At 46.8% G+C, this 26852-nt stretch overlaps 1 protein-coding gene across 6 annotated transcripts in view; it reads right to left on the bottom strand.

Moving 5' to 3' along the window:
• EDA (ectodysplasin A) overlaps window positions 1-26649 on the bottom strand; it is a 178300-nt gene extending 151651 nt beyond the window's left edge. The window contains exon 1 of one of the 6 annotated variants that reach the window (XM_077284947.1): window positions 26012-26649. In XM_077284947.1, the coding sequence (XP_077141062.1) occupies window positions 26012-26452 (441 nt within the window). In that variant the 5' untranslated portion in view covers window positions 26453-26649. The remainder of the gene's footprint in view (window positions 1-26011) is intronic. The other 5 variants (XM_077284943.1, XM_077284945.1, XM_077284942.1 and 2 more) reach the window with 5 other exon arrangements.
• Window positions 26650-26852: the final 203 nt, after the last annotated feature.

Here is a 26852-nt window from a genome sequence, read left to right as displayed (position 1 = left end):
TTACAGAATGCTGTAAATAAGCCCCTGATGCCGGTGGCCTTAGCTCATATACGATTTTTGGGGTGACAGGTTCCCTTGAACAATCAAAAAACACAAACTATGATAAACGCAAAGCACTGACTAGACAAGAATGTGTTGTCAGTTAGGATTTTGGCCCAGGAGAAAATACCCATCTGCCAATGAGAAGGACAGAAGACTTGAAAATAAGCACTATAAATATTTGATCTTTACATAACTTGATGCATTTGTCAATAAAAGTATAAAACTTATGAAATGATGATCGCGTACTTCATTAACCATGGAAACATCTGACAAAGAGCTAAAGTCAATGAAACCGCAACTCTGGTAAAATAAAAATGTGTGTCCGTCTCCACTACTGGCCACGACTGTACGAGGAATGAAGAGAAGCAGGACATTGCAGTAGCTTAGATATCCAGGATTACAGCCACTCACATAGTGACTTAATTTGTGATGCACCATATGTGGCCGTAGCCATGGATACATAAGATACCCCATGTGCAGGGCATTGCAGCATGCAACATAGCTAATCAGTAGAACTATACTATATTTCTAATTGAAGGTATTCACTAATATTATTATTACACCTACTACATTAGAACTGGTCAGTCCTATAAGGTTAAAAGATACATTTACACAAAGATAATCGTGATTGAGAATTCTTAAAACCGCTCATTTCACAATTATCTTGCCATGTAAACAGGTTGCTGATCACCAGGTGAAACGATTTTTTTTTGCGCAGTGCAAAAGAGAATTGTTCTTCGGGTATGTGCACACGTCAGGGTTTCTTGCAGAAATTTTTCTGACAAAAAAACGGACATTTCTGCCAGAAATCTGCATGCGTTTTTTTGCGTGTTTTTTGTGCGTTTTTTCCAAATGCATAGAATTGCGGGAAAAACGCGGAAAATCCGCAAAATTAATGAACATGCTACTTTTTTTTACGGCGATGCGTCTTTTTCGCGGAAAAAAATGCACCATGTGCACAAAACATGCAGAATGCATTCTAAAAGATAGGATGCATAATGTATGCGTTTTTAATGAGTTTTTATAGCGTTTTTATCACAAAAAAACGCAAAAAAACCTGAACGTGTGCACATACACTTCGTGCTGCAACATCCTGTGTAAACACTACTCCCACTGCCAAGAATCATGGCAGCCTATGCACACAGACCGAGAGATCTGTTACAGATTGATCAGCGCACATCCTTTAGTTTGGTCTGCCTATGGAAACGACTGCCGATCGGTAAGATTTAACGGTTCTGTGGTCACATCGTGCCGCCGATTGGTCTGTATAGACCGACTAATTAGAGCACTAATATCTGTAATCTGCTCACAGAGGAATACTAGGATTACACAGATCCCTGCTTCCTCCAGACACAGTATGCTATAATGTGTTTAAGGCATGTAAAAGTTTGGGCACCCCTGGTCAAAATTACAGCTATTGTGAACAGTTAATCAAGTTGAAGATTATTATTATTATTATTATTGTTTATTTATATAGCACCATTAATTCCATGGTGCTGTACATGAGAAGGGGTTACATCAAAATACAAATATCACTTACAGTAAACAAAACTAACAATGACAGACTGGTACAGCGGGAAGAGGACCCTGCCCTTGCGGGCTTACAATCTACAGGATTGTGGGGAAGGAGACAGTAGGTCAAGGGTGAAGATGAAATGATCTCTAAAAGGTGTAAAGTTAAAGATGACACATTTCCTTTGTATTTTAGGCAAAAATATACATTTTCAATCTTTTACATTTGAACCCCTTCCCGACATTCGCTATATATATATATATATATATATATATATATATATATATATATATATATATATATATATATATATATATATATATATATACACACACACATACAATGCTGCGAGAGCTAAAATCCCGCAAACCGCCGTACATATACTTCTTCATGATCGCGCAGGTGTCAGCTCTATATCAGAGCAACGATAGCAAGCACAGGGTCGTATAGGGGTAGAAGGGACAGTCGACGTGAGCGGGGGCACCATTTGTGCAGGTATTGGTATAGGGTGCCAACCTCCACTGGTAGGTAGGGTGCATATAGTGCAGACGTAGGGCTAGACACCACCTTGGCCTTTCCTATCGAGTGTCTTGGTGATGGTTTTGGTTGTTTGCACTGGTTAAGATTTTTAGATCAATTAATAAAGTTTGTTGTTTTTTTTTTAACATTCACACTGGGTTTTTTTCTGTGAATTGTTGTCATAATTGTACCCTAACGTATGTTTTTCTTTTCTGTGATCAATGTCACTGACAACCCATCCAATCCACACAGGTAAAGAAATCAAACCACAGATGTCCATAAATTAAGTTATGTGTAATAATGAAAAATTACATAGGGAAAAAGTATTCCACACATGAAGAAATAGAGGAACAAAATGCCATGGAAAGTCATGACACCAAATCTATCAATAATTAGAAAGCAATTCTGCCACTTAGTGAAAAACAATATCAGCTGTTTCAGCTGAGGGCCTATAAAAAGGTGTCTCATCACCAAGGTCATGATGGATAAAAACAGTAAGTTGTCTCTAGACCTTTGCAACCTTATTGTGACAAAACATACTGATGGCATTGATTACAGAAGAATTTATAAACTGCTGAAGTTTCCAGTGAGCACTGTTGGGGCAATAATCCAGAAGTGTAAAGAACATATTTCCACCATAAACTGGCCATGACCAGGTGCTCTCCACAAGATTTTGAACAGGCAGAGGAGAAAAAAAGAACTATCAGAAAAGTTGTAAAGAAGAACCAAGGACCACCTATGGAGAGCTACAGAAAGACCTGGAGTCAGCAAGTACAGTTGTTTCAAAGAAAGCTATAAGTAATGCACTCAAGCTCCATGGCTTGTGTGCACGCTCCACACGCCAGAATCCATTGCTGAACAAAAAGCATGTGCAAGCACATTTAAAAGGAACCTGTCACCAGCAAAAGCACTATTAACCTGCAGACATGGGCTTTATCTGCAGATTAATAGCGTTACTAACCTGCACGGCGCCTGCATGTAGCCGAAAGCTCTGATGTGAAAGTGAACTGTATTTTCCTCAGCAGCATTTGGTTTCAGTCATAGGAGCGGAGCCGGTTCAGTTACTGCTCTGAGAATACAGAACGTCGGCTGTAACCGCAACCATGGCGCTGACTGACACTGGCTCTGCATTGGGGCCGGCTGTCAGTTAATAACAGGGGCACTCTGTGTTCTTATTCTTAGTGCGGTGACTGAACCCGCGCTGGCGCCACCGCCCCCCCCCCCCTTCCTGTGATTGCGACCGAATGCGGTCTGGTAAAATAAAGTTAATTTTCTCCCCGGAGGGTTTGGCTACGTGCAGGTGCCTGGCAGGTTAGGCTGCTTTAACACTTGCCGTTGTTTTGCGGCTCGATCTTTTTCATGGCTTATGACATGGCCCCTATTTAAAATCAATGGGGCAGCAAAAACAAAGGAAGTTTGTTTTTACTGTGCACCGTGACTTCTGGTTTTGCAGAACGCCGTTTACCCCCCCCCAATACTTTTGCTAAAGTTTTGGGAACCCGAAAAACAAGAATCTGCAAGTTTTTTCTGGTGAGAGGTACCCTTTAAAGTTTGCTCAATGATATTTTGGGCAAGCTTGTGAAATACTGGGAGAATATAGTCTGGTCAGATAAGACCAAAATTAAACTCTTTGAATGCCATAATGCAGATCAAGTTTGGAGGTCAAAAGGTACTCTATAACACCCCCAAAACACCATACCAACAATAAAGTTTGGAGGTGGGAACATCATGGTGTGGGGCTTTTTTCCAGCATATGGCACTGGAAAGCTTTATGTAACCGAGTGAAAAATGAATAGACAAATGTACCGAGACATTCTTGATAAAAATCCGATGCCATCTGCCAGGATGAAGATGAAAAGAGGGTGGACATTTCAGCAAGACAATGATCCCAAAAGGCCCCGTCTCACATAGCGAGATCGCTAGCGAGATCGCTGCTGAGTCACAAGTTTTGTGACGCAACAGCGACCTCCATAGCGATCTCGCTATGTGTGACACGTACCAGCGATCAGGCCCCTGCTGCGAGATCGCTGGTCGTGTCGGAATGGCCTGGACCTTTTTTTGGTCGTTGAGGTCCCGCTGACATCGCTGAATCGGTGTGTGTGACACCGATCCAGCGATGTCTTCACTGGTAACCAGGGTAAACATCGGGTTACTAAGCGCAGGGCCGCGCTTAGTAACCCGATGTTTACCCTGGTTACCAAAAAAAACAAACAGTACATACTCGCCTTTCGGTGTCCCTTGCCGTCTGCTTCCTGCTCTCACTGACTCCCGGCCGTACAGTGAGAAGTGAGAGCGCAGCAGTGACGTCACCGCTGCGCTCTGCTCTCACAGTACGGCGGCTCAGTCAGAGCAGGAAGCAGACGGCAAGGGACCTGGACACCGAAAGGCGAGTATGTAGTGTTTGTTTTTTTTGGTAACCAGGGTAAACATCGGGTTACTAAGCGCGGCCCTGCGCTTAGTAACCCGATGTTTACCCTGGTTACCCGGGTGCTGCAGGGGGACTTCGGCATCGTTGAAGACAGTTTCAACGATGCCGAAGTCGTTCCCCTGATCGTTGGTCGCTGGGGAGAGCGGTCTGTGTGACAGCTCCCCAGCGACCACACAGCGACTTACCAACGATCACGGCCAGGTCATATCGCTGGTCGTGATCGTTGGTAAATCGCTTAGTGAGACGGGGCCTAAACACTCAGCCAAGGAAACTCTCAATTGGTTTTAGAGAAAGAAAATGAAGCTGCTGCAATTGCCGAGGAAATCATCTGAGCTGAATCCAACAGAAAATTTATAGAATGAACAAACAACAGTTTATAGAAGGAGCCCATGGTACCTTTAGGGTTTGAAGAGTGTGTGTGTGGAAGAATGGGCCAAAATCACACCTGAGCAATGCATGCGACTAATTTCTCCATAAAGGAGGCGTCTTGAAGCTGTCATCACCAACAAAATATTCAACCAATTTCAGTAAGCGTGTTCAATACTTTTTCTGTATCATTTCTCATTATTACACATAATTTATGGGCATCTATGATATGATTTCATTGCCTGTGTGCACTGGACGGGTTGTTACCAACATCTAGTGAGAATTTCATGTCAACGGTACCTTAAGAAATATATTACTTATATATTACTAATATATTACTTAGAAATTGGGAACATGTTCAATACGTCACCTGATGTATGTATGCCTGTAAAAGAAAATAAATTCAAAATAGATTTTTTTAAATTATTACTTTTATAATTTTTAAAAGATTTCAAATATTGCTTTCTTTTCATTTTTTTTTTTTACTTTGCCGTGAGGCAACTAGAATAATATAGTTTGAGTCTTCCCGGCAATTTGCACACAGAGGATTGTTGGTAGGACACAGATCTGCTGAATACTGCAGATCAGCTTCTTTTAAAGTGAATAGGTGCTGCTCTGCAGTTATTGGCAGCAGCTGCTACACATTGAATTGAGCTGTGGTCAGCGTCAGACTGGAGTAGCTTGGGCCCACCAGAGAAAATCATTCTAAGGGCCCACCAGAGAAAATCATTCTAAGGGCCCACCAGAGAAAATCATTCTAAGGGCCCACCATGCTTAAGGGGTACTAGCTGCAGAGTCTTCCCTTAGCTTCCATCTGGTCAAGCACGCTAGACACAGGATACATACACGTGACACACACCAGTCACACACTAGACACAGGATACATACACGTGACACACACCAGTCACACACTAGACACAGGATACATACACGTGACACACACCAGTCACACACTAGACACAGGATACATACACGTGACACACACCAGTCACACGCTAGACACAGGATACATACACATGACACACACCAGTCACACGCTAGACACAGGATACATACACGTGACACACACACCAGTCACATGCTAGACACAGGATACATACACGTGACACACACACCAGTCACACACTAGACACAGGATACATACACGTGAAACACACCAGTCACACACTAGACACAGGATACATACACGTGACACACACCAGTCACACACTAGACACAGGATACATACACGTGACACACACCAGTCACACGCTAGACACAGGATACATACACGTGACACACACCAGTCACACGCTAGACACAGGATACATACACGTGACACACACCAGTCACACACTAGACACAGGATACATACACGTGACACACACCAGTCACACGCTAGACACAGGATACATACACGTGACACACACCAGTCACACGCTAGACACAGGATACATACACGTGACACACACACCAGTCACACACTAGACACAGGATACAAATACGTGACACACACCAGTCACACGCTAGACACAGGATACATACACGTGACACACTCCAGTCACACAGCTCATCATCCCCCCTTCTCCACACAGCTCCTCATCATTCCCCCTTCTTCACACAGCTCCTCATCATCCCCCCTTCTCCACACAGCCCCTCATCATCCCTCCTTCTCCACACAGCCTCATCATCCCCCCTTCTCCACACAGCCTCATCATCCCCCCTTTTCCACACAGCCTCATCATCCCCCCTTCTCCACACAGCCTCATCATCCCCCCTTCTCCACACAGCCTCATCATCCCCCCTTCTCCACACAGCCTCATCATCCCCCCTTCTCCACACAGCCTCATCATCCCCCCTTCTCCACACAGCCTCATCATCCCCCCTTCTCCACACAGCCTCATCATCCCCCCTTCTCCACACAGCTCCTCATCATCCCCCCTTCTCCACACAGCCTCATCATCCCCCCTTCTCCACACAGCTCCTCATCATCCCCCCTTCTCCACACAGCCTCATCATCCCCCCTTTTCCACACTAGTGATGTGTCGTTCGTGAATGAGCCGACACAAAGAGCCGGCTCCCTGCTGTGAACGATGGGAGCCGGCACGCCAGTGGGAGCCACTAAAATCCCTGAATGGCTCTCACTGGGCGTAAAATCCCAGACTTCAGGAGGCGTAACTCCGCCCACCTGAGCAAAACCCCGCACGCGCTTCAATGTAATTGGCTCTAGGAAGTGGGCGGAGTTTCTGCGGTAGGTGGGCGGAGTTTCAGACTCCCGAACAGATATTCAATAGGGATCCATTTAGGATCCAAAAAGAGCCGGTTCACGAGCCGAAAGAGCCGGCTCTTTTTGGTGAGTGGAGCCATGAGAGCCGGATCACCCAAAAGAGCCGGACTGCCCATCACTATTCCACACAGCCTCATCATCCCTCCTTCTCCACACAGCCTCATCATCCCTCCTTCTCCACACAGCCTCATCATCCCCCCTTCTCCACACAGCCTCATCATCCCCCCTTCTCCACACAGCCTCATCATCCCCCCTTCTCCACACAGCCTCATCATCCCCCTTCTCCACACAGCCTCATCATCCCCCCTCTCCACACAGCCTCATCATCCCTCCTTCTCCACACAGCCTCATCATCCCTCCTTCGCCACACAGCCTCATCATCCCTCCTTCGCCACACAGCCTCATCATCCCTCCTCCACACAGCCTCATCATCCCTCCTTCTCCACACAGCCTCATCATCCCTCCTTTTCCATACAGCCCCCTCATCATCCCCCCTTCTCCACACAGCCTCATCATCCCCCCCTCTCCACACAGCCTCATCATCCCTCCTTCTCCACACAGCCTCATCATCCCTCCTTCGCCACACAGCCTCATCATCCCTCCTTCGCCACACAGCCTCATCATCCCTCCTTCTCCACACAGCCTCATCATCCCTCCTTCGCCACACAGCCTCATCATCCCTCCTTCTCCACACAGCCTCATCATCCCTCCTTCTCCATACAGCCCCCTCATCATCCCGCTTTTCACACAGCCCCTCATCATGACCCCTTCTCCACACAGCCCTTCATCATCTTCCCTTTACAAGCCCCACTTTTACACCAACCCTTTCCAAAATACATCCTCTCACCACTCTCACTGAATCCTGGGTCTTCATTCCTATTGGTGCAAGGGTCCATTGTGCAGCTTCTCAGTCCTCTCCTCACGGGGCTCCATGGTGCAGCCTCTCATTTCATTCCTCTCCAGGCAGCAGCCTCAGAACAACGCTGCTTCCTGCTTTCAGATCACTGGTCTGATGGAGGCCCCGCCCCTTCCGGTGACATCATACCATTGCCCTCAAAAAATCAACTCCGCTCTAGAGGCCGTGTGCAGTGCAGTCTCACAGCCTGTGGCTCTGTTTTGTGCGTGGTGTGTTATTCCACACCAGGAGCCGGCCACCTGCTCTGCTCAGCAACAAGTGATGTGAGGTGAGCGCTTTCTCATCATCTGCTGCTGCTGCTTCTATTGATCTCATCCAGCACGCCACACCTGATAGAGCGGTGAGTGCCACAAGATCAGTAAAAGCCGCAGCGGCAAATGATGAGAAAGTGCTCACATCACATCACTTGTTGCTGAGCAGTGCAGACGGCCGGCACCGGGTGTGGAATAACGAACTCACCGCTGGGTGCAGGCGCCGCAATCCTAATACAGGGCAGAGCAGGCACTAATGAGTGAGGCGGGAGTCTGTTGCTGGTGAGGGGGAGGGCCCACTGGGAGGCGGGCCCACCGGAGGATTCTCCGATCTCCCGGTGGGCCAGTCCGACGCTGGCTGTGGTGTTCAGCTCCATCCAATGCCTACATCAGCCCTCCACCAGCTAACAGCAGCTGATTGTTGGGGGTAACAGGTATCAGACCTAGCCTCCGATCTGACATTGATGACATACCTCTGCAATAGCTTATCAATATTTGTTACAACCTCTTTAATGTCTGCACAGAATGCAGCCTCTGAAAAAACTTCTTGGATTCTGCTGGAATAAAGCGCCTGGAGATTATTTAAGGATGCTCCAATGCTACAGCACAGTATTTACGGCGAAAAAAGTAGTACATAGTAGGTAAGGAATGTTAAAACTTTGCAATATGACCACATACTGGGACAACCTATAAATAATGGACGGACAGTGAATATGACATCTGATAGTGCGTCATAAAAATCATCCCTTTCTGATCCATTACATGATTCACTGGAGCTCACTTGCAGGGGTGTAAGGGGAAACAGGAAGGCAACATAAGTTATGGAATAACAGTCTGATTTTGGTATATGGAGTATAAGCAGACCTTTTTTTTATGCTTATGCATCAATATTGCCATTTGTTTAAACAAAATCTATCAGTAGGATCAGCCTTCATAAGCCGTCTATACGGGCACGCCGGTCATAGGAAGCTGAATAAAATGACACCATGATATATGATTCGATATTTTAGTCTAAAGAAATCCACATTTTTCATATACATTTAAAGCTGTTAAGATCTATGGGACTCGGATCTTTGGGAGAATCTGCCTCCAGACTTTATTAAAAATGAAAGGAGGCGTTACCAGTGTGAGACATGTAGATCTGGAGAGTGGGCTGTCAGTCATTATATGTCTCATATTAGTATCACTTTCTTTCATTTAAAATAATCTCTGGAGGCAGATTCTCGGGGAGATCTATGTCCTGCCCTTAGATCTTACCAGATAATTTACGTATTAAGAAAACTGTGGATTTCTCTAGAATAAGACATTGGATCGCAGATATCAATGTATCATTTTATTCCGCTTTCTATGACCACCATGTCCATATGGACAGCTTAGGAGGGTTGATTCTCCTTGGCAGATGACTTAATACTTTCTATGTCAACTGATGTCACTATAAAACAACCTACTCCTATGTAACCCTGAAATATTTATTTTAGTTGGGGCGATTACGTTATCTTCAGCACTGGTAAACAACCACAGGGTCCAATGTGGGGACAAATATGCCAACGTCTATGTAGCTGGAACGTTTAAGGTCCAAAGAAAGGTCCATTGCTGATGATGTAATACAGTTGATGCTTTCTGGTTTGCGGAGGGAAGGTTGAAAATCTGTTCTCATTTCAATACAATAGTGCTCGCCCTGATTTACAGCTTACCCTAGCGCATTCAGAGATTACGTTTCACCTTAGTTTACAGAATAGGACCTAGTCTGAAAACAGATATCAATAATATGTTGCATTATCAGAGCAATCATCCCGGGAATTTGGTTCTTTCCCTTCCACAGAACCAGTGGAAGGCATTGAAGAAAGGGTAGAAGTGTGAGGAGTCGAGATGGGTCAGAAATTTATCATTAGAAGTCCCAGTCCTCGGCACAGCCGCTGAGCTCAGCGATAAGCGCTGTTGACACGCCAGCACTGCTACAGCTAAAGCACTGACAATGGGAACAGCGGTGGGGAGCCGGCACTAGACCCAGACAAGGTCAGTATCTGCTGAGTTATTTTAGGTATTTTACAAAGTTTGGAGACCACTTTCCCGCAAAAAGAAGTATATGAACGGTGCATTGATAGCGCAGGCTCATGCTAAGCGCCGCGGCGATCAGGTGCGGGTGTCCGCTCTATGTGAGCTATGTGCTAGCACCGATCGCGGCATTTAACCCTTCTGATGCCGCTGTCAGTAGTGACAGCATCATCGAGGAGCATCGAGTGGGGAGAGTACTAGCTGCATGCTCCCATCAGAACAACGCAATGCAATTGTGTTTTTCTGATGGTCTTCATGGAGACCCCCAGCTGGGTCCTTCAGGCAAGGTGGCTTCTCAGTGCCTGCTAAGAGCAGGAGCTGAGACGCCTCCTTCCCTGCCCGTCAGATGCTGATCTGATGCTCTGCAGTACAGAAGCATTGCAGAGCATCAGATCAGTGATCTGGTACTGTACAGTGATGTCATATCCTGGAACAATTCCAATAAATACATGTAAAATAAGTACACATATTTGGGGACGCCGCATCCGTAATGACCCGCTCTATAAAACTGTCCCACTAGTTACCCCTTCAGTGAACACTGTAAAGAAAAAAATAAACAAGGCAAAAAACAATGTTTTATCATACCGATTACCGTGCAATAAAACACAATCAAAAAGACGAATGTAAATATAGTACCGCTGAAAACGTCAACTTGTCCCGCAAAAAACTAGCTACCATACAGCTCTATCAAAAAAAAAATAAAAAAGTAATAGCTCTCAGAATAAAACCATGCAAAAATTATTATTTTTTCAATAATATTGTTTTAACTGTGTAAGAGCACCAAAACATAAAAAAAAACAATATAACTGTGGTATCGCTGTAATTGTACTGATCCGAACAATAAAACTGCCTTATCAATTTTACCACACACTGAATGGTATAACAAAAAACAATTCCTGGATTGCTGTTTTTTGTTCATTCTACCTCCCAAAAATTGAAATAAACTGCGATCAAAAAATGTCATGCCTCTGAAAATGGTATCAATAAAAATGACGACACGTCCTGCAAAAAACAAGCTGTCACATAACTGTCAGCCGAAACATGGAAAAATTATAGCTATCTAAAAATGGGGATGCAAAAACTTCCGTAGCTTTTGCAATAAAAAGCATCTTTTAGTGTATGGCCGCAGATAAAAACACAATATAAATCTGGTATTGCTGTAATTGCACCAACCCGAAGAAGAAAGTCGCCTAATCACTTATACCACACCAGGAACAGCATAAAAAAATAAATTAAAAAAATTGTTCACCTGCTGTTGATTTTTCCATTCTGCCTCCCAAAGATCGCAGTAAGGCTTGGCTCAAATTTATCCTGCGCTTTGTGATGAGTGCTTACATCGGGGTTTCCATGTAAATCTCTGAAATACGTGATTCAGACGGAACCTCTGGCGGAAGATTCCCTATAATGAGGCAGATTGAGGCACCGTGGAAACCGTCTGACCTGTGATCCGGAGGTGTCCAAATTTTTAGTCGAGCATAAAAGCACGATCGACCACAGTTTTATACACTTCTGAAAAGAAGGGCAATGCTGAACAGAGGCCAGACAGAAACCAGAGTAACTCTGGTGCCTCATTATAGTGAATGGATCCCTCGGGGGTTTCATCTGAATCTCGTCACTTGGAGATTTAGATGGAAACCCCAAAGTAAGTGCTCAGCGTAAAGCGCTGGATAACTGTGATCCCTAACGTTATGTAAAGCTTCAACTCAATCCACAAAAATGCAAGCCCTAACTCAGGTCTGTCATCTGTTAACAGAAATATACTGTGCTTCCATGTTACTGGTAGCACAAAGGCTCTGGAAAAGAGAAATGACTCCTCATCCACCAAAAGAAAGTCAGCAAATTCTGAATGCCCAAATCCAAATACCCCCCCTCCCTTCTGAACCCCACAGTGTGTCTAAACCACATATAGCGTCCACGATGAGAGGCCATCTAATTTACAGGTGCGTGTCTCCAGAAGCATGAGCTGGACAGAAAGTACTGGTCACTACAGCGTACTGGTCACTACAATGTACTGATCACTACAATGGCAGTTTGCAATTTTCACTCGGCAATATCCACTGTTGCCTGTTTCTGGTAAACACCCATGGAGTTAAAATCGGCACTACACCTGTAAGACAAATTCCCAAAGGGGTATAATTTCCAAAATGTGATAACTTGAGAGGGGATTCTGTTCTTCTAGGAATTAGGGGCTCTTCATATGGAGCCTGCGTTCCAGAAGGCAAATAGCGCTCCATTCCTCCAGAGTCTCTCCGTATGGCTAAGCAGTACTGTACAGCCACATATGGGATATTGCCACATTCTGTAGAAATTGTGGGACAAATTTTGGTGCCATTTCTACCAAATTCCCCAGTATCAAAATGTAAAACTTGGGGCTAACGCAATTTTGGTGGTAAAAATTTAACCCCTTCATGACCCAGCCTATTTTGACCTTAATGACCTGGCCGTTTTTTGCAATTCTGACCAGTGTCCCTTTATGAGGTAATAACTCAGGAACGCTTCAACGGATCCTAGCGGTTCTGAGAGTGTTTTTCCGTGACATATTGGGCTTCATGTTAGTGGTTAATTTAGGTCGATAATTTCTGAGTTTATTTATGAAAAAAACGGAAATTTGGCGAAAATTTCGAAATTTTCACATTTTTAATTTTTATTCTGTTAAACCAGAGAGTTATGTGACACAAAATAGTTAATAAATAACATTTCCCACATGTCTACTTTACATCAGCACAATTTTGGAAACAAAATTTTTTTTTGCTAGGAAGTTATAAGGGTTAAAATTTGACCAGTGATTTCTCATTTTTACAACAAAATTTACAAAACCATTTTTTTTTAGGGACCACCTCACATTTGAAGTCAGTTTGAGGGTTCTATATGGCTGAAAATACCCAAAAGTGACACCATTCTAAAAACTGCACCCCTCAAGGTGCTCAAAACCACATTCAAGAAGTTTATTAACCCTTCAGGTGTTTCACAGCAGCAGAAGCAACATGGAAGGAAAAAATGAACATTTAACTTTTTAGTCACAAAAATGATCTTTTAGCAACAATTTTTTTATTTTCCCAAGGGTAAAAGGAGAAACTGGACCACGGACGTTGTTGTCCAATTTGTCCTGAGTATGCCGATACCTCATATGTGGGGGTAAACCACTGTTTGGGCGCATGGCAGGGCTCGGAAGGGAAGGAGCGCCATTTGACTTTTTGAATGAAAAATTGGCTCCAATCTTTAGCGGACACCATGTCGCGTTTGGAGAGCCCCCGTGTGCCTAAACATTGGAGCTCCCCCACAAGTGACCCCATTTTGGAAACTAGACCCCCCAAGGAACTTATCTAGATGTGTGGTGAGCACTTTGAACCCCTTAAGTGCTTCACAGAAGTTTATAACGCACAGCCGTGAAAATAAAAAATCATTTTTCTTTCCTCAAAAATTACCGTATTTTTCCGACCATAAGACACACTTTTTTGCCTCCAAATTTGGGAGGAAAGTGTGGGTGCGTCTTATGGTACGGATGTAGCATGTGGGGAGGGGGGCAGCAGTGAGTGGGATCGCACTGTTATCCCACTTCAGGATGTCCCCGCTGCCCGGAATCAGCGCTGGGAAAACCACGTGGTCCCGATGATTAAGTGCAGTGAATATTCATTAGCGGCTCCCCGCCCACCGATCAGCTGAGCGGTGAGCCGGGAGCAGCAAATGAATACTGCACTTAAGCAGGGACACGCATGGCTTCCTCAGCGCTGATTGCTGCAGCAGCTAGGGAGATTTGTGTGTCCTGGGGAGGAGGCAGCAGCAGCAGCAGGGTCCGGAGATCGCTGTATACCTGCCTGCCATGCCTGGATGCCGAGTGCTGTGCACAAACAGGACCTGTGTGATGTCAGGAGTGGGCGGGCTGGAGCATCACATGGCAGCTCAGAGCCCTCCCTCTTCTTGACATCATCACAGGTCCTTCAGACTCCAACACTAGAGTCTGCTGGCTTCCATTACCTGTGCTGTGGAGAGGCAACAAGAGGGAGGGCTCTGTGTGCAGTCATGGGATGCTTTTACCGCACCACAGTGGCTGGCTGCCACAATTAAGAGGTTAGTCTTTACAAAACACAATAAAGCACTCTGCCACTTCTGTGGTGAACTATAACTCCCAGCATGTCATAGGATCTGCAGGACATGCTGGGAGTTATAGTTCTCCAATGGGATTTTAAAGCAGCACTCCAGTGCTATTTTTCAGTGCTGGAGTGGTGCTTTCAATATCAGCCCTGTGCCCCCATTCTTATACTCACCCTCCAGCATCTTCATATAGTACTGTACAGACACCACACTGGTCCTGCAGCTTCCAACATAATAACATACTATTATATATAAGAACACCACATATAATAGTATGTTATTTATGTTATTAAATATTTTACCACATTTTTTTGCTTCAAATATTTTTTTTCCCTATTTTCCACCTCTAAAACCTGGGTGCGCCTTATAGTCCGGTGCGTCTTATAGTCCGAAAAATACGGTATGTATTAGCAAGCAATTTTTTATTTTTGCAAGGGTAACATGAGAAATTGGACCCCAAGAGTTGTTGCCCAATTTGTCCTGAGTATGCTGGTACCCCATATGTGGGGGTAAACCACTGTTTGGGCGCACATCAGGGCTCGGAAGGGAGGGAGCACCATTTGACTTTTTGAACGCAAGATTGGCTGGAATCAATGGTGGCGCCATGTTGCGTTTGGAGACCCCTGATGTGCCTAAACAGTGGAAACTCGTCAATTCTAACTCCAACACTAACCCCAACACACCCCTAACCCTAATCCCAACTCCTGCCATAACCCTAATCACAACCCTAACCCCAATACACTCCTAACCACAACCCTAACCCTAATCCTAACCCTAATCCCAACCACAACCACAACTTTAACCCCAACACACCCCTAACCATAATGACAAGCCTATTCTTAACCCTATTTCCAACCCTAGCCCTAATTCCAACCCCAACTCTAATTCCAACCCTAAGGCTGTGTGCCCACGTTGCGGATTCGTGTGAGATTTTTCCGCACCATTTTTGAAAAATCCGCAGGTAAAAAGCACTGCGTTTTACCTGCGGATTTACCGCGGATTTCCAGTGTTTTTTTCCATTTTGGAAGATGGCGGCGCCCGTGGAGAAGACAGACGGGAAGCTCGGTAAGTATGAGGGGGGGGATCGGAGCATGGGGGGGTGATCGGAGCAGGGGGGTGGGATCGGAGCACGGGGGGAGTGGACAGGAGAATGGGGGAGCGGACAGGACAACGGAGGGGAGCGGAGGACAGGATGGAGGACTGGGGAGGAGATCGGTGGCAGTGCGGGGGTGCAGACCAGTGTTTCCAGCCATGGCCGATGATATTGCAGCATCGGTCATGGCTGGATTGTAATATTTCACCAGTTTTCATAGTGAAATATTACAAATCGCTCTGATTGGCTGTTGAAAGTGAAACAGCCAATCAGAGCGATCGTAGCCACGGGGGTGTGAAGCCACCCCCCCTAGGCTGAAGTACCACTCCGCCTGTCCCTGCAGATCAGGTGAAATTGGAGTTAACCCTTTCACCCGATCTGCAGGGACGCGATCATTCCATGAGGCCACATAGGCGTCACAGGTCGGATTGGCACAGACTTTCATGACGCCTACGTGGCGTCAAAGGTCGGGAAGGGGTTAATTATTTTGTCTTCACTGCCCAATGGTATAAAATTCGGTGATGCACCTGTGGTTTCAATATGATCACTGCAACCCTAGATGAATTCATTGAGAGGTGTAGTTTGTAAAATGGGGTCACTTATGGGAGGAGGTTTGGGGGGGAGAGTTCTGCTGTGTTGGCACCTCAGGGGCTCTGCCAATGTGACATGGCACACAAACCAGTGCAGGAAAATATGGCGCTTCTTCCCTTCTGAGCTTTGCCTCAAAAGTAGTTTTCGAGAACTTGTAACCCTTATAACTTAAAAAAAAGTTTCAAAAATTGTGCTGATGTAGAGTAGACATGTGGAAAATGTTATTTATTAACTATTTTGTGTGACTTGACTGATTTAAGGGCATAAAAATTAAAAGTTTAAAAATTGCAACATTTTTGGCACATTTATGATTTTTTCACAAATAATCTAAGTCAGATCAAAGAAATTTTACCACTATCACACAGTACAATATGTCACAAAAATAAAATCACAGAATCAGTGGGATCCATAGAAGCGATCCAGAGTTATGACCTCTAAGTGACAGTGGTCAGAATTGAAAAAAATTGGACTGGTCAGGAAGGTGAAAACTTTGGGGTTAAACTAAAACATCTTAGTATGAGCCTGGCAGTTAGGTCGGGATCACACACAGCGAGATACGTGCGAGTCTCGCAAGTTAAAACCAAGTTCTGGCACCGGCACTCCAGAGCGGAGCGTGAGGCCGCATAGCAACACATGGAGCCGCACGCTCCGCTTCGGAGTGCCGGAGCTTGTTTTTAACCTGCGAGACTCGGCCGTATCTCGCTGTAGTGTGACTCCGGCCTTAGTATTAGTAATTAAATTAGTGATGTCTGTAAAGTAAAATAAACCTGATCATTTCAATGAACAATACCCGACCAGCTGAATGGCCCTGACCAATGTATGAAGGTAAACCGTGCCCAACCAACTCAATGCCCTGCCAATGTCTTAGGTAAACTATGCGGGACCAATTCAACTCTCCCTGCAGTTTTCACATATGCAATTGTGTATTTTTTTATCAACTCATATGAACTTTTTTGCTCAGAATAGTCAATATTTTTTCAGGCATATAAAACCTTTTCCACTAGCTAATTTAATCAAATTGCCCATTATTCCAAAAATGTTTTATGGTTTTACGTATGTCTTGCATTGGTTGGCCTTACACCTTGTACTGTTCATGCTAATATGGCGGAAGCAAAGATTTTGAAAACGTAAGCAAAAAAAAAACGCAAAAAAGCCAGCAACTCTTGTCTGCAGATTTTTTTTAATTTTTTTTTACCGCCAAGAGACCAGGTTTTGGCTGGAGAAAAAAAAGTAATGTGTGAAAATAGCCTTATTGTTCTTGGTGCTGATGTCCTGTTTACACAGGACGATGTGCTGTCAAGAACAATGATTTTTAAGCAAGCTTAAAAGTCATTTCACTCAATGAACGAACAATTTTATCACTTGATTAGTGGCCTGTTTCGGCTGCCTGATTAGTTGGAAGAAAGATTTCTAGAAAAGCATGTTCTCTGTAAATGTCTCTAGTAATGTAAATGCACTCTAAGTGGGTTGGAAAAATAATTTATTTAATAAGATACATTGCAAAGTTTCTTCTCTTCACTATAGATTCCTGAAATAAACTTAGATTTCCGAAATAATTTAAAATGTATATTTCCTTGTACTAATTTTTATTATTTCAAAAATCTATAGTGAAGAGAAGAAACTTTGCAATGTACCAAATTTTTTGGATAAGACGCACTTTCTCCCCCCCAAATTTGGGGGGGAAATGGGGGTGCGTCTTATAATGCAGATATACCTTAGGCTACTTTCACACTAGCGTCGGGCTCGGCCCGTCGCGGTGCGTCGGGCCGACGTTCCCGACACTAGCGTTCTCTGCGCCGCACAACGGGGGCAGCGGATGCATTTTTCCAGCGCATCCGCTGCCCCATTGTGAGGTGTGGGGAAGTGCGGGGAGGTGGGGGCGGAGTTCCGGCCGCGCATGCGCGGTCAGAAAAAGCGGACCGTCGGGAGCAAAAAACGTTACATGTAACGTTTTTTGCTCCCGACGGTCTGCCACAACACGGCGCAACCGTCGCACGACGGTTGCGACGTGTGTCAATGTGTCGCAAATGCGTCGCTAATGTTAGTCAATGCAGAAAAAACGCATCCTGCAAGCACTTTTGCAGGATGTGTTTTTTCGGCAAAACGACGCATTGCGACGTATTGCAGTTAACGCTAGTGTGAAAGTAGCCTTATCGGCGTGCCGCTGCGGGTGTCCGGATGGCGGTGCTGCGCTGTGTCCCGGTGGAGGTTGAATTAGATGGACTTAAAGTCTTCCTTCAACCTTAATAACCATGTTCCTATATTACAGCACAGCACCGCCACCGGCACACCCGCAGCGGCCTGCCACACTTTGGAACACCCACTTATTCCAGCTTGAGGCAACGCTCCACTCTTGCCTCCTCCACCAGCGACCCTGGGACCCCCGCCTCCCCGCAGCCACCACCCCCGGTAAGCAATAAGACGCATGGATTATAAGTACCATTTTGTTAAAAAAAAGTTTTTTCCTATGAAAATTTGGGGTGCGTCTTATAATCAAGAGCGTCTTATAATCCTAACAATACAGTATCTTATTAAATAAAATAAAAAATGTCTCAACTTCGAGAGTACATGGCACAATGTACTAATACATGCAAACGTAGAAATGCTTCCTTCTTGAGATGGACCCACATGAGGCTGGCAGGTGGTATTTTTTTCATATCGAAGTAATAAGACAAAAATATTCCATGTGTCTTAACTTAGATGTTATTTTTTCCTTTTTATTAACCTCACAACCCCCAAAAAAGAAATAAATACATTTTGGACATTGTGACTGTGCATCTAACCATGGCCTACAACTTTGGCTGATCTCTCAGCGTGCCTCGGAGCTTTATTTTTTTTCCAATTGTAGACTATTACATGCTCTTACAGTTTCCAGCAAAAATAAAACAAAAAAAGTGTAATGAGATCAGGCATCTGTTACAATATTCTTACCACAAACAAAAAAAGAAACCATTAACTCCTAAACATTTGAGGGCTAAACTACAGGGCGTCTAAGTATTTGTGTTCTAGTACACAAAACTTATATAAAACCATGGTTATTGCTGCTCTCATGGGTGCACGGAGTAATCTAATAAGTGTAGGATCTGATCCAACTCGCTGTTCTGGATACTCTGTCTGCGCTTTCAGGGGGGTAAGTCTTCATTAGGATTCTTCCACCACAAAAAAAAAAGTTCATGTCACTCATCTGTCAGCTTGCATTGTGCCAGCCATTGCCAGAAATACCGTCCCACCACCCATTCCTGGAATCCAGGTAATCATCTCCATGGCTAGAGATCAATACAATGTGACAATAGATAGTGGACAAAATGGAGACACAGTGGTCGACACTTTTGATGCATTTTTCAGGGTTAGGATCATATAATTTTTAAATAAACTTTGCAGAAAGTCTAATATGATGAACCACAGTCTTTAAATACAAATGAAATAATAGTCTTAAAATACCAACATACAGTACCGTATGCTGAAAAAAAGGCAAATCTGAAAGCTGTAGGCCAATATGCAGTACTGTGCAAGAGTGTGAACAGGTGTTGAAAAAAAAATACTACAATGTAAGAATGTTTAAAAAACTAGAAGTGTGAATAGTTTATTTTTATAATTTAACAAAAACCAAGGTGAATGAACAAAGAAATCGTAACCAAATCAATATTTGGCGTGACCACACTTTGCCTTCTAAACAGCATCAGTTCTTCTAGGAGAACTCAAACAGTTTTTGAAGGAACCCGACTTGGAGGTCGTTCCAAACACCTTGGAGAGCTAACTGCAGACCTATGGATGTAGGCTTCTGCAAACCCGTCTCTTCATGTAATCTCAGACAGATTTGATGATGCTGATATCAGGGCTCAATGGGGCCAGATTATCACTTCCAGGACTCCTTGCAATTCTTTACATTCTTTATAACATTAGCCATAAGTTTGGCTTTGGTATTGTATGCTGGATAAGTATCTGCCTGAATTTCTCAGAAAATCCCCACCTCCATTTGCTGAAATGCAGAGCTAAACATGCCAGGAACCTCCACCATGCTTGACTGTTGACGGCAGACACTCATTGTATGGTCCTTCAGCCCATAGGTGAAAAAACTGTCTTCATTACAGCCAAGTGCTTCACACATTTTGACTGCTCAGTCCAAAACACCTGCTGCCAGTTCCTACATTTTTGTGCATAATTGAGTTGACTTGGCCTTCCTCCCATGTCAAAGGTATGGCTTCTTCGATGAAGTCCACTTCTGGCCAGACTTTTTCCCTCTACCAGCTTTGAGCTGATGGCACTGCTGGACATCTCCAAAGGGAATTATGCATGATGTGCCTTTCATCTGCTGGCCTAACTTTAGATGGCCAACCAGTGTGTCTGTTGACCTCAGTTGCCCATTTGTTGGTGCTTCTTCCAAAGAGCTGGAACAGGAAACCCCAGTCTGCTTTGAAATATTTGCCTGGGAGAGAACTTGTTGATGCAGTATAACTACCTTGTGTCTTGTTGCAGTGCCCAGTCTTCCCATAATGTATGACATGTTAGGCTACTTTCACACTAGCGTCGGGCTCGGCCCGTCGCAGTGCGTCGGGCCGAGTTTACCGACGCTAGCGTTCTCTGCGTTGCACAACGGGGGCAGCGGATGCATTTTTCCAGCGCATCCGCTGCCCCATTGTGAGGTGCGGGGAAGTGCGGGGAGGTGGGGGCGGAGTTCCGGCCGCGCATGCACGGTCGGAAAAAGCGGACCGTCGGCGGCAAAAAACGTTACATGTAGCGTTTTTTTGTGCCGACGGTCCGCCACAACACGGCGCAACCGTCGCACGACGGTTGCGACGTGTGTCAATCCGTCGCAATACGTCGCTTAATGTTAGTCTATGGGGAAAAAACGCATCCTGCAAGCACTTTTGCAGGATGCGTTTTTTCTGCAAAACGACGCATTGTGACGGATTGCAGTTAACGCTAGTGTGAAAGTAGCCTAACATGAAACTCTTTTCCACAACCTCACTTTTGTTGCAGAATTTGGCTGGTTCTCATTCAGCTATTAGCCTCCTACACACCAGTTTCTGTTTCAGTTTATGACAGTTTCCACCTACATTTGAAAGTTATGATCGTTATCACTTGCTTGGTAAAACTGATAACTCCTACAATCGACTATATTCTTTAAAATCCCTGATTTTGTGCACTTGTACCTATAAGAAGTGATTCTGTTATGAAGGCAAAGAGTTGTCTCCAAATATGAGTAGGATTTACCTTTCTTCTATGATCATTTACTTCACATTTTGTTAATTGGTAATAATAATCCTATGAACATTTCTATTTTTGAATGTGTTCTTACTATGCACAGCACTATGTGTAGGGGAAATTTAGTGGCACTTACTAATATATAAGTATTACAGGCTCTCCCCCCTGAGACTACACAGACCTCTTCTTCTTACACTGGCCTCTGGCAGAGGAGCCTGGGACCAGACCTGTGCATCGGCATCTCAGAACTGAAAAACAGCTTTCCCATCATTATGAGCAATGTTCTTTAAGCTTTTTAATGGCTTCAGTGTTCAAATGAGGCATGAAACCGCATCAGAAAATGTCACACAGGAGTCCTAATGTCATGTTTGTATACAATGGATTATATCCTCAATAGACATCTACAAGAAGGACACCATCCCACCTCGAGAGGTTGTTACACTACTCATCGTGTACCGGCAGCCCAAGCTAGTGTGTTCAATGAGACTTGCTGATAATGGCGACTACAAACACCCCCCTATATCCATAAATCAGGCAGCTCAAGGCCTTATACTACAAGGTGCGTTCACTGGGACGCCCAACGCCACGTGCACACCATCAGTATCCAGGAGTGGGTGATAAATCCAGAAGTGGTGAAGTGTTTCTATTCTACTTTTCCTCTGATTGGTCAGTATTTTACATCAGTATTTGTAGCCAAAACCAGGAGAGGAACAAATACTGAATGTGTGAACATGGCCTTATACTATTTACAGGTTACACATCTATATGACAGATAACATGATATATGATAACAGATATATGACAGATATACAACACCGATAACCCTGGTACTCCTCCTCTATACTCCCAATACTACAACACCGATAAGGCTGCTTTCACACTAGCGTCGGTACGGGGCCGTCGCGCTGCGTCGGCCCGACGTACCGACGCATACTGTGAAAAAAATGCCCGACATGGGCAGCGGAAGCAGTCTTAGGACGCTTCCGCTGCCCCATTGCAAAGTCCGGGGAGGATGGGGCGGAGTTTCGGCCGCACACGCGCGGTTGAAAATGGCGGTCTCGACGCACAAAAAAAGTTACATGTAACTTTTTTTGTGGCGGCGGTCCGCCAAAACACGATGCAACCGTGTCGCAATGCGTCACTAATAAAAGTCTATGGAAAAAAAAACGCATCCTGCGGGCAACTTTGCAGGATGCGTTTTTTCTCCACAACGATGCATTGCGACGTGCAGTGCCCGACGCTAGTGTGAAAGTAGCCTAACCCTGGTACTCCTCTGTACTCCCAATAATACAACACCGATAACCCTGGTACTCCTCCTTTGTACTCCCAATACTACAACATCGATAACCCTGGTACTCCTCCTCTGTACTCCCAATACTACAACACCGATAACCCTGGTACTCCTCCACTGTACTCCCAATACTACAACACCTATAACCCTGGTACTCCTCCTCTGTACTCCAAATACTACAGCACCGATAACCCTGGTACTCCTCCTCTGTACTCCCAATACTACAACACCGATAACCCTGGTACTCCTCCTCTGTACTCCCAATACTACAACACCTATAACCCTGGTACTCCTCCTCTGTACTCCAAATACTACAACACCGATAACCCTGGTACTCCCCCTCTGTACTCCCAATACTACAACACCGATAACCCTGGTACTCCTCCTCTGTACTCCCAATACTACAACACCTATAACCCTGGTACTCCTCCTCTGTACTCCAAATACTACAGCACCGATAACCCTGGTACTCCTCCTCTGTACTCCCAATACTACAACACCGATAACCCTGGTACTCCCCCTCTGTACTCCCAATACTACAACACCGATAACCCTGGTACTCCTCCTCTGTACTCCCAATACTACAACACCTATAACCCTGGTACTCCTCCTCTGTACTCCAAATACTACAGCACTGATAACCCTGGTACTCCTCCTCTGTACTCCCAATACTACAACACCGATAACCCTGGTACTCCCCCTCTGTACTCCAAATACTACAACACCGATAACCCTGGTACTCCTCCTCTGTACTCCCAATACTACAAAAAACGATAACCCTGGTACTCCTCCTCTGTACTCCCATAAATACAACACCGATAACCCTGGTACTCCTCCACTGTACTCCCAATACTACAACACCGATAACCCTGGTACTTCTCCACTGTACTCCCAATACTACAACACCGATAACCCTGGTACTCCTCCTCTGTACTCCCAATACTACAACACCGATAACCCTGGTACTCCTCCACTGTACTCCCAATACTACAACACCGATAACCCTGGTACTCCTCCTCTGTACTCCCAATACTACAACACCGATAACCCTGGTACTCCTTCTCTGTACTCCAAATACTACAACTTCTATTATCCTGCAGCTACTCCACAATAACATAGTACTCCAACCTCTATTACCCTGTACCACAGATCACTAACCCCAATATTACAGCCCGTCCCACCCATCTGGGACCGCTGCACGTCTGCTCTGGGTGGCAGTGATGCTCAGTAATATGGTCACCAATACCCAGATGTGTTGCACAGGTGTCACATCACACAGCACAAGGGACGTCACAGGAGTCTACATCACACAACCCCACTGTCCCCTCTGCAACCCAGGACACAGTATGGAGAAGATCACATCACACGATATGATAACACCACACACCCAGGACTATATATTCAAAGGGAATTTGTAGATATACTCTGTGCTGCCGCAAGGACAAATTCAGGAAAAATATCTCATGCCCCCTGTGGCATTTCCTGATGAAGGGGCATGAGACCCCCGAAATGCGTAGAATAAACCACTGAGAATCTTTGATACTTTTCCTGCATTTATCCTTGCGGCATCGCGGAGTATATCTACAAATTCCCTTTGAATATATGATTTCTTTTGGTCGTGGATGACCTGTGGATCTGCAGCAGCCGCCAGTCTGTATGCCTTTATCTCATCCTAACCAGGTGAGCAAACTTCATGATATATTCTCTCCTTTGTAACGTGGATAAGACCCTATTGCGCTTTTCTGTCTCCCTATTCTTTGCAGCACCCAGAACGTAGGACATCACGCACCCCGGGAGTAGGACATCACGCACCCCGCGAGTAGAACATCACGCACCCCGCGAGTAGGACATCACGCACCCCGCGAGTAGGACATCACGCACCCCGCGAGTAGGACATCACGCACCCCGCGAGTAGGACATCACGCACCCCGCGAGTAGGACATCACGCACCCCGCGAGTAGGACATCACGCACCCCGCGAGTAGGACATCACGCACCCCGCGAGTAGGACATCACGCACCCCGCGAGTAGGACATCACGCACCCCGCGAGTAGGACATCACGCACCCCGCGAGTAGGACATCACGCACCCCGCGAGTAGGACATCACGCACCCCGCGAGTAGGACATCACGCACCCCGCGAGTAGGACATCACGCACCCCGCGAGTAGGACATCACGCACCCCGCGAGTAGGACATCACGCACCCCGCGAGTAGGACATCACGCACCCCGCGAGTAGGACATCACGCACCCCGCGAGTAGGACATCACGCACCCCGCGAGTAGGACATCACGCACCCCGCGAGTAGGACATCACGCACCCCGCGAGTAGGACATCACGCACCCCGCGAGTAGGACATCACGCACCCCGCGAGTAGGACATCACGCACCCCGCGAGTAGGACATCACGCACCCCGCGAGTAGGACATCACGCACCCCGGCAGCAGGACATCACGCACCCCGGGAGTAGGACATCACGCACCCCGGCAGTAGGACATCACGCACCCCGGCAGTAGGACATCACGCACCCCGGCAGTAGGACATCACGCACCCCGGCAGTAGGACATCACGCACCCCGCGAGTAGGACATCACGCACCCCGCGAGTAGGACATCACGCACCCCGCGAGTAGGACATCACGCACCCCGCGAGTAGGACATCACGCACCCCGCGAGTAGGACATCACGCACCCCGCGAGTAGGACATCACGCACCCCGCGAGTAGGACATCACGCACCCCGCGAGTAGGACATCACGCACCCCGGCAGCAGGACATCACGCACCCCGGGAGTAGGACATCACGCACCCCGGCAGTAGGACATCACGCACCCCGCGAGTAGGACATCACGCACCCCGCGAGTAGGACATCACGCACCCCGCGAGTAGGACATCACGCACCCCGCGAGTAGGACATCACGCACCCCGCGAGTAGGACATCACGCACCCCGCGAGTAGGACATCACGCACCCCGCGAGTAGGACATCACGCACCCCGCGAGTAGGACATCACGCACCCCGCGAGTAGGACATCACGCACCCCGGGAGTAGGACATCACGCACCCCGGCAGTAGGACATCACGCACCCCGGCAGTAGGACATCACGCACCCCGGCAGTAGGACATCACGCACCCCGGCAGTAGGACATCACGCACCCCGCGAGTAGGACATCACGCACCCCGCGAGTAGGACATCACGCACCCCGGCAGTAGGACATCACGCACCCCGGCAGTAGGACATCACGCACCCCGGGAGTATGACATCACGCACCCCGGGAGTATGACATCACGCACCCCGGGAGTATGACATCACGCGGCCAGGGGGTATGACATCACGCGGCAGTTCCCGCTGCCCTGACACCGCACGCTCCAGGTGTCCCCGGCCGCACTCACCTGGTCGCCGGCCCCCGGGTGCTGCAGGTCAGACAGCCGCACCGCCGTCCTCCGGTGCTGGGAGAAGTCCCCTTCCTCGTCCGTGGTCCCAGGGCCGGAGCCCCGCGCGAACTTCCCCGCTGCCATCTCCCGGCGCAGCTCCAGATAGCAGCAGATGGTGACTATGTGCAAAGAGAGCGACAGAGCGAAGAAGCCGAGGAAGAGCCGGCAGCTGCCGCAACTCCTGGGACAACTGCACCCCGAGTGCTGGAGAGAGGAGGAGTCCGGGCACAGGGAGGGGTCCGCTGCAGGCTGCTCGGGCTCACTCCGGGGTGCCATGCTGGTCAGTAGCAGGGGGCAGCGCAGGCAGGAAGGCGCAGGCCGGTGCTCGGCTTCTCTCTGCTCTGCGCGGACTACGGCACCATGACTCTCCGCCGCTGAGCTTCTTACGAGGCTGCACATGAAACTACTCCCCGGAGCAAAGCGGAGCGAGGCGGCGCTGCACACACGGGACAGCTCCGTCCTCCAGCCGGTAGCCACGCCCACCCGCACTCAGCCCGACCCGTAACCCCGCCTCCTACAGGCTCTCCCCGCCTCCAAGTAAACGAGAGCCTCGCCAAGAGCCACGCCCTGATCTCCGCCCTTCTCCGCTCTAAGCTGCCTCCTCCCACACAGCGCTGTCTAGTGGCCGCTGCTCTCATTACACGCTCCGAGTCCTTTCTTAGCGTGAGAGGGCGAGGAGGGAGTGGAGGCCACAGGGAGTCCGGGCTCCGGCTCCCACACAATGCCCTGTCCCGGGCTGCTGGCGGCGGCTGCCCCTGCTCTCTGCCCCTGCTCTCTGCCCCTGCTCTCTGCCCCTGCT

This window comes from Ranitomeya variabilis, chromosome 2, assembly GCF_051348905.1.
Source record: "Ranitomeya variabilis isolate aRanVar5 chromosome 2, aRanVar5.hap1, whole genome shotgun sequence".
Lineage (NCBI taxonomy): Eukaryota > Metazoa > Chordata > Amphibia > Anura > Dendrobatidae > Ranitomeya > Ranitomeya variabilis.
The sequence above is the reverse complement of the archived record's forward strand: the minus strand, read 5'-3'. Positions and strand labels throughout refer to the sequence as shown.